The sequence below is a fragment of the Sciurus vulgaris genome (genome assembly GCF_902686455.1).
Source record: "Sciurus vulgaris genome assembly, chromosome: 8".
Classification (NCBI taxonomy): Eukaryota; Metazoa; Chordata; class Mammalia; order Rodentia; family Sciuridae; genus Sciurus; species Sciurus vulgaris.
The window spans coordinates 65,068,958-65,085,753 of record NC_136468.1 but is presented as its reverse complement, the minus strand read 5'-3'; the positions used below and the strand labels follow the sequence as shown (position 1 = coordinate 65,085,753).

The window sequence follows — 16,796 nt, the reverse complement described above, 5'->3', positions numbered from 1 at the left end:
AATCTCCAGGATACATAAAGAACTCGAAAAACTTAACACCAAAAAAACAAATCACCAAATCAATAAATGGGCAAAGGAATTGAACATACACTTCAGAGAAGAAATACAATCGATCAACAAATATATTAAAAAATGTTCAACATCTCTAGCAATTAGAAAAAATGCAAATCCAATCAGAATGGCAATCAGCAAGAATACAAGCAACAATAAGTGTTGGCGAGGATGTGGGGGGAAAAGGTATACTCATACATTGCTAATGGAACTGCAAATTGGTATACCCACTCTGGAAAGCTGTACGGAGATTCCTTAGAAAACTTGGAATGGAGCCACCACTGGACCCAGCTATCCCACTTCTCAGTTTATACCCAAAGGACTTAAAATCAGCATACTACAGTGACACAGCCACATCAATGTTTATAGCAGCTCAATTCACAATAGCTAAACTATGGAATCAGCCTAGATGCCCATCAACAGATGAATGGATAAAGAAACTGTGGTATATATACACAATGGAATGTTGCCTTAAAGAAGAATGAAATTATGGCATTTTCTGGTAAATGGATGGAACTGGAGAATATTATACTAAGTGAAATAAACCAATCCCAAAGAACCAAAGGCCAAATGTTTTCTCTGATCTGCAAATGCTAATTCACAATAAGGGGGAGGTGGGGAGAGAAAAGAGGTATTTTGGACTAGACGGAAGGGGGAATGGGGGTAGGAATGATAGTAGATTGAATCAGACATTATTATCATATGTGCATATATGATTACATGACCTGTGTAACTCTATGTCATACACAACCAGATGAATGAGAAGTTATACTCCATTTATGTATCATGTATCAAAATGCATTCTACTGCCATGTATAGTTAATTAGAACAAACTTAAAAAATTTTAAAGGAGAGAGAGGGAGAGTTAGATGGCAGAATAGACACACCCAGCACTAGCCTGCTCCTCTGGGAGTAGGAACAAGACAACAGTCATGCAACTGCTTGAGGTGAGTAGCCATGGGTGACCACCGAAAACTGACAGCACAGAAAATGAAACCCGGTGAATCCAGAGACTAGCAAGAGAAGTGGAATACCCCAGCACCTGGTACTCAGATCCTCAGTCAGGGAAAGGGGACTCTCCCATTTAAGGAGGTAAAAGAGTCACAGCACAGGGTGGAAGGTTAAACCCTGGAGACAGCTTAAGTAAATAAGTGACCTGGACTCTGAATAACAAGCTAGCTTTCGAGAAGAAATTTCCCTCAGTAAACTCTCAGGATGCTATAGCCAGGAGCCCTCTTAAGATTATACTCATCTGGCAGGGGGTTCAGAAAATCTGACAATCACACCATAATATCCTGTGGATACCTGCTGTACTGACTGAGCAGGCGGCGGCCACACAGGACACTGCTGGATTGGGAAGTGTCTGACACAAACCTACTGAAAAGTCCTGTGGCTACACAGTGACGCCTCCGGAACCTCCCTCTGTGGCTGAGAGCAATGCCAGTCCCGTGGCTTCACACAGGGTCAGGTCTGAAGGTGCTGGGATCGAGGGTAGCAGATCACTGGGTTCCACAAACCACCCCCAAAAGAAGAATTCAGTGGTTCTTTTGCTCTCCCTGCCCTTGGAGGCTCTAGCATTTGCCATGCCCCCAGGTGGGCAGACTAGTAACCTCAGGAGAGAATATCCTCCTGGTGTGGTCAACATTCCACCTTAATCTATGAGGCAAGAAACACCTGGCACAGCCCACATTCCACCCAAACTAACATGGCAAAAGCTGAGAATTCCAACAAGCTGTGCCATAACTGTGTCCTCAGCCCACTACACTTGCCTCATACCTGGCAGGTTCCAACCTTTAAAGACTAGAGGGAAACTTAAGTCAGCACAGGCTACTACTAGCCACACCAACTTGTTTCCAAGCAGAAAGTTTGGAGTCATTTTTAATCTGTCAATTCTTTTATTTTTCTCCTTAATTTTTATTTAAAATTTTTATTTTTGTTCTTTCTCATTTTTCCTTATATTTCTGTTTTTGTGTTTTTCCTCTTCATTATCCTTTTTATTTTTAATTTATTTATTATTACTGTTTCCCCCCACCACCACCTCCTTCTGGTGCTGGGGATCAAAAGCCCAGGGCCTGGATTCCTCAGGCAGGTGCTCAGTTACTAAGCTATACCCCCACCTTTGCTGAGAATTAAGCCCGACTCAAGCCACAACCCAGTCTCACTGAAACCCTGGTGGACACTTAAGGAAAAGGTTAGATGTAAACTCTCAGTTATTGACCCGTTCCCAGGTGAGCACAGGCAGGAGGAGGCTGACGTTCAGCTCCTGGACAGATTCCCCAACAGTAGCTGCACAGAGAAAAAATATACAATGCTTGCTGACACCACCTCTACACGGGTCCTCTTTATTAATTGGAGGAGAAACTGATCTGTTTGCTTAGGATTAATAAGACTGAAGGTGAGTCCCAAGGGGAGCTGTGATTCCAGGCCCCTTCCCTGCTGGTGAAGTGCATAGGTCAGGACCAGTCTCTATAGAACAAGAGCTTCGGGCTCTTCAATGCAACTGGAACAACAAATATCAGAATCACTTTCAAGTAACAAAGCTGCTATCAAGAGGGAATACCTGTGGAAAGCCCCAATTCCTGACAGGTGCTACAACTCCTGCAGTAGGAATAACCACAAAGGGTGCACCCCACATACTCTATTGGCTACACATCTACGTCAAATCCCAGAATGTTCCCTCTTTCATGAAACTTTCAGAGACACTGAATCTCTGACTCCAATACAGTATGTTCTGTGCCCAAATCCATGAATCACAACCCAAGAACTTACAGTACAGAGTCCAGTTAGAAATAAATGCAACATTATACAACAAGCTGATGCCTCAAGGCACATTGGCCGGAGAAAGCCACATACAAAAAAGAATACCATGTAAAAGTGAAAAGGGCATCCATATCTCAACAAACGCACAAATCTCAACATAGAAATACAACAAATACAAAAAAACAACATACAATGTCATTTCCTAAAGTTCATAACTCCATAGTGACACACACATTCCGAAGATATCAAAGTGGATGAGATGCCAGACAAAGAATTCAAAAGAATGATTTTTTTTTTTTTTTTTAAGCATTTAAAACAAACTCACAGCAACAGAATAGAAAGGTTGTTGCCAGGGGCTGGGGCAATGGAGAAGGAGAAATTTCTCTTTAATGGGTTTAAAATATTTCAGTTATGTAACATGAATAAGTTCTAGAAATATAACACTGTACCTATGGTTAATACTGTATTACATGTTTAAAAATATATTAAGAGGGTAATTGTCATGTTAGGTGTTTTCACTATTAAAAAAGTAATGTAACAAACACAAGGCAGTTTATAGCAGACAGGAATTTATTCATTTATTATGGATATTGATTTATATACCTTGTAATCTTTGTAACTTCTAATTTCTAGGATTACCTGGGATGAAATGTGTTCTGCAAATGTTTGTTGACTGAAGGAACAAATGACCACTTAAATGAATACTGCATTCACATGTCCTAAGGGTGTTTTGAAGCCTGACTTGGTCTTATTTCAAAATTCTAAGGAAAATAATTTCCAATCACTTAATAATTGGCTCAATTCTTGGCACAGAATCAGACTCACTTCCTCACAAGTGTTAACCTCCAGACGTCTCCATCAGATAAACAAGGTCTGAAAACCTCAGAGAAAGATCTCCCTGGATCAGTTCCACTGTTCAAATTATTCTAGAAAATTGCATGGGGTCCAGTCTAGACTTCCTGAAGGCAGTCACAAGCTACAGCTCAGTTTAGTAGCCAGGTGAGGTCTGGCCAGCAGAGACCAACCTCAATACCCATCTCTCACAGTGACACACTGTGAAATACACAATTCCTAACAGTTATCATGAAATTCATAAAGTGACAATGCCTAGGGACAAGGTGAAAAAGAAATAACAAATTTATTACACCAAAAGAAAAAAGAACCCAGACATACCAGGAGGCAGAGGTAAAAATAAACTGTTAGTAGCTTCCAAAATCCTGGTCATGATGTGAAAGACAGCAAATTCAGCAGCACTGCAAGGCCTGTTGCTGGGAAAATATAACGAAGCAGCATGTTAGCAGGGCTAACGTCCCATTTACCCCAAGAAGTGGCTCTGAGTACTACACAGGGGATCATGCTAATTGTGAAATGCTAGGCCCTGCAGAAAGGCTCATAATAGGACAGTAACCATCAGCCAAAGGCCTAGAATCTAACCAGACAGTAGGCTCAAAATTTAAAAATTGTATCAATTGAAATTCTCCTCTCTGGCTATATTCCTGTGTCTCTCCCTCTTCATCAACCATCTGCCAGGGAAAGAGAATGGCTAAAGTATTAAATGCTGAATATAAAACTAAGATTGATGGTACTGGGGCAGGTGAGAATTGCTTTGAACTAGGTAGTTTCAAAAGGGCTTTGCTAGAACAGGCAGCCATCAAAGTTGTTGCTTGATTGCACACCACGATAAAGGACAGTGGGAAATACTTGCGTACAAGTGGAAAACCCAAGACTGAAGATCATGTCTCCTCCAGCAGGTTTCCACCAGGCGGCAAATGAGATCCAGCTGGAGGATAGAAAAGAGTGTTAACCACTGCTCATATTCTTCCCCAGGCCCCTCCAGCTATCCCAGCACAGCTCTGACAACAGGCATTCAGACTGGGCCCTGACACAGAACCAGCTTTTCTGAGGTCAATTCTGAGGCACAAGAATCAAAAATGGAAAGATGGAAAATGCTTCCCAGAGTCTAACAGAGCACACTCTGTCTGTGCAGGCAGTGCCCCACTGAGTCTCCCCAGCCTGGCAAACTGTCCCCATCATTCACACTTACAGACCCATCAGTGAAGGTCAAGTGCCACTCAGTGTGCTCTGGGGATTACACTGCAAGGCCCAAGAGATGAGAGCCAAAGAAAAAAGACACAATAGAATAGAGGTAGTGAGCATGAGCTGTGGGAGGCTGATATCAATCCAGATCCTGTATTTCACTAGCTGTGTAACCCCAGGCAAGTTACTGTCCTCCCCAGATCTCAGTGTTCTCATCTGCAAAATGAGGGGGACTATCAAGCAGGGCTAGTGTAAGAATCAGCGCCATTGATGGTCAATAAATCATAATTGTAATCAACCAAAGTAGATAGCCTTCTTTGCCTTAGAGCTTTATTCAGAAGCCCATTCTAATTTTGCAGTAAGTTTGTCAGCAGTAGGGCAGTTTCCAGGGCTATCAGCCATGGATTGGTGTATCCCACATGCAGGCTAAGAAAGGGGGCAAGGCAGAAAATCTCCATAGATATACAGTCTTGGTGATATTTTTTGGCTGAAATCAAGATAACATGTAAACAACAAATTGTGCCGCAATGTCCTTGATATATTTTAGAAAGACTGCCCAGCCATCCTCAGAGGAGAGGAGGAGGCACGGCTGGTTGCTGCTGGGCAAAGGCAGGGAGATTTGGCCTCATTCAGTGACTGCAGAGTCAGGAAGTCAGGGACTCTGAGATTTCTGAGTCTACATATGTATCATTTCCAGGCCTACTTGTTCTAAGCGATTGTCAACGCACACTAGCGCTATGACTTTTGTGTGATTAACTACAGAGAAGAATGATGCTTGAATGAAAAACCTTCTTAAAACCTTGGAAGGTGAAATTTAAAGTCAACAGAAAGAAAGGTGATAAATGGATGTTAAATAATTGTGTTATGACATAGCAGACTTTCTAAGAAAGCAAGTGAATGTCCAGATGAGGAAGTCAATATCATTTTCATGAAGTGAGCCCCTTTGCTACTGAGAAGGAAAATTATTTAGGGAAAATTCAATTCTTTGTTTATAAATGTCAGAATACAAGAATAACTAACATGTCCTAACACATTGCAAACTATAAAACTTAAAAAAAAAAAAAAAACTGAGACTCAAAACTTTCTATAGAAATTCAAACTTTAAAAACAGTCACTAATGACTGTAATAAAGATGAAAACCTTTAAAATTAAACTTGAAGGGATTAGATCAGTCAGATCTAATAAACTTAACTAATCCTCCAGAGCTCAATACAAAAATATGTTGACACGTGGACTCTTTTGTGTAGTGGTCTTACCCAAACTTGGAAAAATCATTGAGCAGTCTTTCTCCATAAATGTTTTTTAATTTGTCAAAGGATATTATTTCTGTATTCTAAACAGAACCAGACTTCAACTTTTTGAAAGACCCTAAGGTACCTTAAGTTAATTCAATTTTGTCACATTGCTTCTATTTACAAATGAACTGATGTTATCAACTTGTATTACACAATTTCAATACACGGCTACCAGATAATGAACTGCTATCTCATCAACAAGCTCAAACATGGTAGTATTAATACAACCGAGCTGGAATCTGACCTAGTAGGGCTGTTGGAGCTAATTAAGAATTGAAGTTCAGTTTCTCTCATAAATCTCCAGGTACAGAAATCACTAGTTAGTGTTTAATAAGGAACTGGAAGTTGCCAAGATGAGTGAACATTTGGCAACCATCCTAAATTCATTGTCTTATGCCTCTTTAAACACATAACCACTAGTTGAAGGGAGGGCAGTAAATCACTTTGAAAATCAATTTCTCTTTGTTTTTTGTTCTTATTTCCCTTTCCTCAATCTTAAGCACCAAATATACTGGTTTGAAGATAGGAGATCTCCTCAAATCTAATTTGTACAACACAAATGTGCTCACTGGACTATATTCTGAGATTTATATACAGAGTAGAGAATGAGGGAAAAGTGAGAAGAAAAAGTAAATCCAACCAGTTTTGAAATGTAATCCAGAACCATCTGTTCAATTTTCTTCTTTTCAGTACTCTGTAGGTGTCTCAAAAGATGGTCTCTCAGCTCAGACACCATCTGAAAACAGAATATGCATTAGTTAAGCCACAACTACCTACTCACACATGCAACTGACTTAAATTAGAACTATTCATTAACATTACTTATCAACATGAAAAGTCTTGGATCTGAAGATCGCACCAACAGATGCATAACTCTCAACACTTCTCTGGTGAAATAAACCAGGTGACTCTAACATTTCCCTCAAGAGGAACTATTTACAATTTACCCAAAGGCCAAGGACTCAACAAAATCAGGCTCTAGGCCCTGATGAGAATTCTCCAAAGATGCCTGTGGAGGTCACAAATTAGAAGTGAAAGTGAACTTGTGACCTACCAAAGAACTGAAATCTGTTCCTGGCGCTCTGGGGAATCAAAACAAACAACTTTAAGCAGGGAATGACTGCTGAAGGGGAAATGGTCTAGGGCATCTGGAAGGACAGAGGCAGTAGTAAAAAGGAAGTGCATCAGGTATGCCCCTCTGCCCGTAGACACTCTACCCTGCACTGACGTGCAAAGGTAATGATTTACTCATTCTAGTGCCTTCCAACCCGCTTTCATCCCTGCTCTGATCATCCTCGGGCCTTCCTCCTCAGAGGGTAGCATGTCTGGTCCTCCCCACCTTTGACTTTTCTTTCTCCCTCCTCCTCTTTTCCCTTTTTGTCTAGAGGTCCTTCTCAGCAAGAGGTCCTCCTGCATGGAGATCTTTGCACCAAGCAGCAGCCCAGGAAAACTGTATAACCGACATCATAGTGCACATATCTTCTATTTTAGCAGATTTCCTCTGGCTTTTGGGGCCAAGACGCAGCGCTATCATGTTTCAATTCAGTCTCCTGCATGCATTAGTTGATTTGACTTTTTATGTTAACTTCAGAAATATTGCATACTTTTGCACACTTTTTGGCTTTTTCACGATGGCCTAAAGTTGGAATTTTAAGTCATTCTTAATCCTGCCACCTACATTCATATTTTGGTTTTCTACCCTTTTCTTTCTGGGAATGCACACCCGTTCTAAAGTTTTGCAATCTCTGTTTTTCCATGTTATAGTTTCCACTTATGTCACTAAATGTTTTTTATTAGAGCTTTATAGTTACACATAGTAGTTAGGTTCATCCTGACAAACTCATACACACATGGAAATTGATTTCAGTTCATGATTCCCCCCTTTTTCCTGCCCATCCTCCCTTCTCCCCCATTCTTCCTCTACTCAACTTCCTCCCACCTTCCTTCAATTTTTATTTGATCAGTTGTTTATATTTTCCTATCCTTCTCTGCCCCTTTATTTACTCTAGCTTCCACATAGAGAAAACACTCAACCTTTGAGTTTCTGAGTCTGGTTTATTTCACTTAGCATGATACTCTGCATTTCCATCCATTTACCAGCAAATGCCATAATTCATTCATTTTTAGGACTGATTAGAACTTCAAGATATATTTTATACACACACGTACGTACATATCACAATTTCTTAATCCATTCATCTAATTCATCTATTGACTGTCATCTGGGTTGATTTCATAATTTAGCTATTGTGAACTGTGCGACTATAAACATTAGATGCCTGTAGTGCTATGGTATGCTGATTTTAGATCTTTTGGGGGAACAGTAAGAAGTGGGATAGCTGGGTCATATGGTGGTTCCATTCCTACTTGGAGCAATCTCCATACTGCTTTCCAGAGTGGTTGTACTAGTCTACAGTCCCACCAAAAATGTACAAGCATAACTTTTCCCTCACAACCTCACCCACATTTATTGTTCATATGTCTATGTTCATAGATATTCTGACTAGAGTGAGATGAAATCAATATAGTTTTGATTTGCATTTCCCTGATTGCTAGGGATGTTGAAGATTTTTTAATGTATATGTTGATCATTTGTGCTTTTTTCAGAAATGTCTTGCTCAGCTCCACATCTTGTACAACCACAAGAATAGGATCCTAATTAGAATAAGTTATACTCCAAGTATGTATAATATGTTAAAATACATTCTACTGTCATGTATACCTAAAAAGAAGAAAAACATGTCTGTTTAGTTCTTTTGCCTATTTATCAATTGGGTTGTTGGATTTTCACCGTTGTTTTTGTTTGTTTGGGGGGCGGGGGTTGGTGTTAAACTTTTTGAGTTCTTTTTATATTCTGGATATTGGTCCCCTGTCAGAGGAATAGCTGGTAAAGATTTCCTCCTATTCTGTAGGCCTATTCTTCATGCTCTTTATCATTTCTTCTCCTGTACAGAAGCTTTTTAATTTGATGATGTCCTACTTACTGATTCTTGGTTTTATTTCTTATACTTTCAGGGTCTTGTTAAGGAAGTTGGTGCCTGCACCAATGTGTTGGGATGTTGACTCTATGGTTTCTTCTAGTAGTTGCAAAGTTTCTGGTCTAACTTCTAAGTCCTTGATCCACTTTGATTTGATTTTTGTGCAGGGTGAGAGACAGGAATCTAGCTTCATTTTTCTATATGTTGATATCCAGTTTTCCCAGCAATTCAGGGAGACCCTGTCTCTAAATAAAATATTTAAAAAGGACAAGGGATGTAGCTTAGTAGTTAGGCACCCCTGGGTTCAATCCCCAGTACAAAAAAAAAAAAAAAAAGGCTATCTTTTCTCTAACATATATTTTTGGCATCTTTGTCAAATGACTTTGTCAGATGACTGAGTTTGTCTCTGTGTCTTCTATTCTGTTCCATTGGTCTTCATGTTTATTTCAATATCAATACCATGCTATTCCTATAGTACAGGAATAATTCAAGATCAGGTATTGCGATATGCCCAGAATCACTCTTCTTGCTCAAGGTCACTTGTCATTTGACTATAGTAATGCTAAACATTTTTTTTTTTTTTCTGTTCTCCCCTACTCTGTATTTTTTGGCCTTTATTTTTTTTATTTTTATTTTTATTTATTTATTTATTGGACCAGGGATTGAACTCAGGAGCACTCAACCACTAAGCCACATCCCCAGTCCTACTTTGTATTTTATTTAGAGACAGGGTCTCACTGAGTTGCTTAGCACCTCGTTGTTGCTGAGTCTGGCTTTGAACTGGAGATCCTCCTGCCTCAGCCTCCCAAGCCTCTGGGATTATAGGCATGCACCTCCCCGCCCAGCTGGCCATTTACTTTTGAAATTTGATTGGCCAGTCACTCTGTCCATTTCCTTTCTGGTGTACTGTTCTATTATTGATTTATAATCTTCATATACCAAACGTCAATCATTTGTCATTGTTGCAGATTTTTTCCAAATTTGTTGTTTGTCTTTTTTACTTTCCATTTATACTTTAAGTTTTCATTTGGTCAAATCTATCTTTTTCTGTCTACGTTCAATAGTATATTTTGAAGTTCTTTTCTATTGTAGTATTTTCTAATTATCCACTTATTTTATTCATATTCCTTCACTTGGTTTAATGTTTTACTAAATTCCTTAATCTATTTAGCATTTCTCTTAGCTTATAATATAAAATGGTCTTTGAGGAAGAAGGAATATAATTTTCTTTTCCAAATAATTAACCATTAATAATTGATTAAAAATTCTATCCACATGGCTTTTAAATACTTCATTGATCATACACTAAAGATTCAAATTTAAACTATAGTCTACTAACAGTATATTTTTGTATGTATACCATATTATTTTTATTATCATAGATTGACAACACCTTTAGACATCTGGTAATGCCAGTCCACTTCTACTTACTCTGTCCAGTGAGTTTGTTGATTATTAGAGAAATTTCATCAGCTTTTGGGTTATAATTTTATTAAACCTAGACACTGATGAATTGAACAGAATAGAATATTTTTCTTTTTTATCATTTCTAACAGCTCAATCCTAATTTTTTTAAAAAATAAATTACTAATTCTTTGTTCTTTTCCATTTTTTCCAGTTGATTAACTTGTTTGCTTGTTGCATTAGACAATCTTAACATCTGCCTTTACCTGGGTTTCTTATTGCATTGGCTACAATTTTCAGAACAATGTGAAAATAACAAGAATCCTTGATTCCTTTGTGATTTTCACAGGAATACCTCTAGCATCCCACTTAAACAATGTTGGCCACAGTACTAGACTATTTGTTATACTGAGTTATTATATTCCAGGAGTGAAACTTGACTTTTAATCCTCTTTCCACACCTATAGATATTTCTTCTTCTTTGACTTTGTAATGTTGAGTTTCATCAATATATTTCCTAATATAATTCTTAATATTAAGCCTGGAAAGAACCTTATTTGACCATATATGGTTCTGAGAGACCACTGGAAAGTACTTTAATTAAGCTTGTGGAATCTACATTCGTGAATAAGTGTGGTCATTGGCAGATGTTGGCTCTGAGGTTACACAGGCCTGTAAAATGACTGAGAAGCCTTCTATCTTCTTTCAAAATACTTTATATAATATGAGGATGACCTGGTGTATGGAAGTTTGAAAGAATAAACAGTGCCTTCTTTAGAGATAATCTTTGACATTTTTTTCAAATTATTTCATGCATATTATGCTTTCAGCTTTTCTATTTCTTCATAGACCAAGTTTTGGAATTTCTATTTGTCAAGAAAACTCTTTAATTTGAATTGTCCAAGTTATAAACATGGATTTATACATATATTCCTCATATATTTAGACTTGCCATAGCTAAGATAATTGATTGTCCCATTCTTAAATCTTCACAGTACCAATAACCTTATTAGACTTTATATATATATATATACATATATATCTTTTTAATCATTTTAAAGGTTTTAGATTTATCCATTTTTCTTTTTAATTAATTTATTTCTATTTCTTTGATCATCCAAGCACTAGAACATGAGGAATGTTTTATTCTTTTGCACTTTAAACTCAAAATAAATACCACAAAAACATTACTATTTCCTTTAAAAAAAACAAAAGAACAAAAAAAAAAACTCCTCAATGCCATATGTTCCTGGTCATAGTTTGTAATCACATATTTATTGGTGTGACTTATTAATTGTCTCCACCATTAGAATACATATTCCAAGAAGGCAGAAAGCATGTGTATACTGCTTATTGCCGGACACACAGGGTCCGCAACAACTTTTTGTTGAAAGAGTAATAGAAAATACAACAGAATGAGCCAATATAGTCAAGCCCTTCACCCTTGTCTTGGGGCCACTGAAACCACAGGCACTTACCAGCCCCAAGAGCAGCATCTGGTGGTTGTCATTCTCCTGCAAGAGGAGTGTTAATCTTGGCTCTGAAATTAAACACAGCAGGAGTCAAGCAGAATAATTTTCAGGACATAGATTAGAAGGAAGAAGAGTCAGCCCAGGTTTTCCTTCTCTGAGTTACTGGGAAACACCACTTGCACGATAGAGTGAACATTTTTCAATAGCTAATTGTGACCCAGTCCTACCAGCTGAATCTATCACTCAGGTGACACCCAGAGACAGCTCTGTGAAACAGAGGGAAAGACTGAGAAAGTGAGCAAGCAAAGGAGCACATTGCCCAGCACCATAGGTTCTGGTGTTGATTTCTCTTCAACACAAACTCTCCATTAAGATCCTCTACTTACTAAAGGCAGGGACAAGGATCCTCTTAACCCTAAGGTGACCAGAAGCTGAGACAGTGGGGCTCGCTAGAAGGGCTATACGGCTGTCTTCTATTCTCTGGTCCCTGTGCATCAGTGATTTGGAGTTAGTGAGCTGGAGGGACCAAACAATTACTGTGGCCAGTGACACAAATGAGTATAGGTTATCACACTAAAAAGCTATCAAGATGGAAAAGTGAAATAAATGTTAAATCAAAATGACACTTTCCCCACCATAACTGGTACTGCATTAGCAAGACCAGAGAGGCAGACCGTCTCTGCTGGAAGATCTGCTCTAATGCTCCCTGCCAAGCCTCCTGCTTGGCTCTTCCTCTCCCAGAACACCCGAGGCCCAGGCAAATGTGCGGAAGTGCCCTACTCAGCCCACTGATGACTCCCCTTTGACCCCTCAGGAAAAAGCCTACCTCTGTCCCACATAACCTTCATGATTAAGATGAAGTAACTCAAAACGAGCTCAACAGCCCTGAATTTCAGTTCTGTTGCAGACAGTGACAGCAGTCTTCACAGGAAACTAGCACAAACAACACACATGAGAGGAAGGGGAAGTTTACTAATGTGCATGGAGAGAGACTAACTGGAAACATGACGCAGACAGGCTTGACAGGGAAGCAGGAAGAGCTCCTTGAGCTGGGCAGCGGCTGGGCATGATCAAAACTGCACACTAGACAGCAGTGTTTCCATATTGCGAGACCCCCGGCAATGCAAAGAGAGTGAGCCTGAATCATTCACTCACCCCTCTCTGGCAGGGCAGAGGCCCTGGTTTCAGGCACAGATGGCCTGGTAACAGGCAGAGGCTGGTTCCCCTGAGGACAAGTTCACCAGCATAGTTCACCAGGCTGTGTGCACAACTGTGGGGTGTGCAGTGACATAAATAATTTCTGTTACAGTCCAGCACATACGTAAAATATCCAACTCCATAGAACAGGAGTGGGATATAAAAACAACAGCCTCTTTAATGAATGCTGATCTTCATGAGGCTTGAAAGTATTCCCCTGACAACTACAAAAAAAATGGCTAGTACCTGGATATACTCAGCATTCCCCTCCCTTAATCCCCTCACCAGGCTAAGTTCCCTTTGTCAAGACAAAACTCAGGTATGCCCCTCTGGGAAGCCTCTTCCAGCCTCCTCGCCTCCCCCAGCCATTCCCACTCCTGTCTTCACCTAGACTAATCCCTTGCACCTAAGGGCTTCGGAATATTGGTTGCTTGGTTTAGAGATGATTCCTTAGCCTTTCCTCCTCACTAATGATAAAACAGTCACTGCAAGCACTTCATGTGCACCAAGCACCATGCCAGGTCCTGGGTGTCACCCTTATTTCTCCTTGCCCTGAGGAGGACAATGCAGGAAACTTGCTCAGGAGCACACAGCGTGAGGCAGCTCTGGAATTTAAGCCCAGTTGTATCTGGTTCCTGAGCCCATAGTCCTTCCCCAGAACCACATGGCTAGCCTGGAGACTCCTCATCCTTGCTTCCCCAGTACCTCGCCCAGTGCATTGCCAAAATGAAAGTTTCAACCAGAATGAAGGCATGTACCAGACCCTGTGTGATCAGACAGCTGGAGAGAAAGCAGCCCCAAGCCAAGAGAATTGCCAAAGTGCCTCCTGGGGTACAGCCAGAGGGCATGTTAATTTGCTCAACTCTGAGGAGAAACAATGAAAACCAGAGTGTCAACTCCCAGGGACTCCTTCAGCAAAAGCACATTCGGCAGCTGTCCCTGGATGTCCTGGTGCCAAGACAGACATGGAAATGGCTATGTGGTCACTTAATGAGGCAGCATTAAAGGGTGCAGCCTTCGTTACACTACTGGAAGTGACTTTCCTGCCAACCCACAGTGGTGAGACAAAAACAGTGTTACATACAAAACACAGAAACCCAGACAACTGTATTAGAGATCTTTTCTTACCCGAACTCCTTGCTTCTACGTTAGAAATCACCCTACAAAGAAATTAGTCTTGTTATTCACATAGGAAGCACTTAAAAAAAAAAAAACTTAAAGCCACAACACTATACAAAGATACCCTCCTTTAAAAAACAAACAAACAAACAAACAAACAAACATAAAACCACTGCAGAAACTGTTCTCAGCTACTGGAAACCTCCAAAACTTTTCAATGTAGCAAAAGCCACATTTCGCAATTATAAAGTCTGTAAACCTTTTAAGTGCCAACAACGGCAATAATTTAGAACAATTGCAGCTCTCAGTTATTAGAAATAATGGAGGTAGAAAATAGAACAGAGGTTGGAACAAGGCCTATACTTTTAGCACTCAGATGACTCATCTACCCAGAAAATATGGCTTCAAAATTAGAGCAAGCTCACCAGCCCACTAACAGTTTAAAAAAAAAAAAAAAAATCAACCTATTATCTGCTCTTGTCCTCATGAGCACTCACTTAATAATATCTGTTTACCACTTAGCCACTATACGTCATCCAACCCTGGGTGCAAGTCCTTAAGTTTAACACATGAGCTTTTCCCACCGAACTCCAGCATCAAATCCAGAAGAGGGCCCCATCGGGTGCACTCATGAAGCCAACTGCATCATTTTACTGAGCATATACAACAAAAGCAAGCTGTTTCTGTGAAAGCAGCCAACAAGGTAAGATGCCATCTCTAGTTTTACTTACCGTGTTGCATTATCAAGAATGCTCCTCATGTATGCCGTGGACCTTCTTTTTCCTGTTTTCTAGGAGTAAGAACATGTCAGATGTATAGAAGGTGAAGCTTTTGTGGGTAGCTTTGTTATTATTATTTTTTTTAATCAAGGACATAATGCACTCTGGCTAAGAGCTTCAGAAGGAAGAAATATACTTTCCAGGTAATCAAAACACCTAAATTTTTTTTCCAATGTTGGGAATAGAACCTAGGGCCTTCCACATGCTAGGCAAGCACTCTACCAATGAGTTACACCCCCATTCCATATACACAGATTTTTAAAAAAATTTTTTAAACATCTTACTTATAAACAATAGACTCACAGGAAGTTGCAAGCCAGCTATGTATAACAACACGAGACTATATATAAAACTCAAAGAAATCCTGGGTACCCTTCAGTTAGTCTCCCCCAATATTTACATCATATATAATTATACTACAATATCAAAATCAGGAATCAACACTGACTCAACGTCTGCATAGTTCTATGTCATTTTATCACAAGTCATTTCATGTAATCAAGACACAGAACTATTCCATCACCCCAAAGATCTCCCTTGTGCACATCCACTCTTCTCCCTCTCAATCACTAATTTAGCATCATTGAGATTTTGGGGTGGGGGGATACCAGGGATTGAACTCAGGGTCACTCAACCACTGAGCCAGCCACATCCCCAGCCCTATTTGTATTTTATGTAGAGACAGGGTCTCACTGAGTTGCTTAGTGCCTCACTTTTGCTGAGGCTGGCTTTGAACTCGCAACCTTCAGGCCTTAGCCTCCCAAGACACTGAACATCTATATTTTTATAAATCAACTTTTAACTTCATAAGTACCCTAAGGACACAACTGAGATATGGTTGTAAGTCACAATTCTCTGAATATACTCTGTGTCCCTTAACCCATCTGCACTGTAGTTTCTTTCTCAAAGAATAGAGATCATAGAAGTGCCTTATCCTGCCTATCAGGAGATCAGTAATGACAATAAACAGCCTGGCACCATCAACATCAAGTGGCCTTGTGATCTAACCCACCATGTGTTGGCTGCTTGCTTTGTTCTCCTTGACCCACACATACCTCTTCAGAGATCAGGTTATGCCACTCTCTCTTGACCACACTGTTGTTATAACGTAAGTATGGCTTGGCATACTTAACATAGTCTAGGTTGGAGTTCAGTTTTTCCCAATAGCCCTTAAAGCTGTGGACCTGTGGGAGACAAAAACATCAGCCAGTTTGAGAAACAGGCCCTGTGGGCTCAAAACACCCAGCAAGGATTCATAAGCCTCACTTCCCCAGCTCTTGGTGACAGCATTTCTGAGTGAATACTTCACAAGAAGGACAGCAGTCTGGTCCCCACAGGAATTCTAAAGCAGACCTAAGAGTCTGACCTTTCTGCTTCTTACCTATCCCCTTTCCAACGGAGAGAAGTGCGCTGACTTACCAAAACCAACAGACTTCTCTAGGTTAGGTTTATGGGGGAAGCCTGCACTCAACACAGCAAGCCATTTCCTCCCTCGAGGCCCATTTTATGACTTAGGTGGTATCAACAGTGCTGTGTTCAGGGAATATTCACAAAATATGGAGCAAGCAGAGTAAGCTTACTTTCCTAAGTTTATTATCAAATGCCATCCATCACGACTATTAAGGGAAAGGACAAATGGTTACATTAAAGGACTGTTTCCCACTTATGATTTGGGTTGCCAACTGATCCAAAACTAAAAAGAAC

General features: G+C 39.9%; 1 protein-coding gene across 1 annotated transcript in view; it reads right to left on the bottom strand.

The window, feature by feature from the left end:
• Window positions 1-16,796, bottom strand: part of GSAP (gamma-secretase activating protein) — a 107,772-nt gene that overhangs the window by 5,738 nt on the left and 85,238 nt on the right. Inside the window, exons 20-26 of the mRNA XM_079150253.1 lie at window positions 16,148-16,276; window positions 15,045-15,103; window positions 14,323-14,354; window positions 12,004-12,065; window positions 6,784-6,879; window positions 4,521-4,591; window positions 3,985-4,079 (exon numbers count right to left, since the gene is read on the bottom strand). Of these exons, the coding sequence (XP_079006379.1) occupies window positions 3,985-4,079; window positions 4,521-4,591; window positions 6,784-6,879; window positions 12,004-12,065; window positions 14,323-14,354; window positions 15,045-15,103; window positions 16,148-16,276 (544 nt within the window). The remainder of the gene's footprint in view (window positions 1-3,984; window positions 4,080-4,520; window positions 4,592-6,783; window positions 6,880-12,003; window positions 12,066-14,322; window positions 14,355-15,044; window positions 15,104-16,147; window positions 16,277-16,796) is intronic.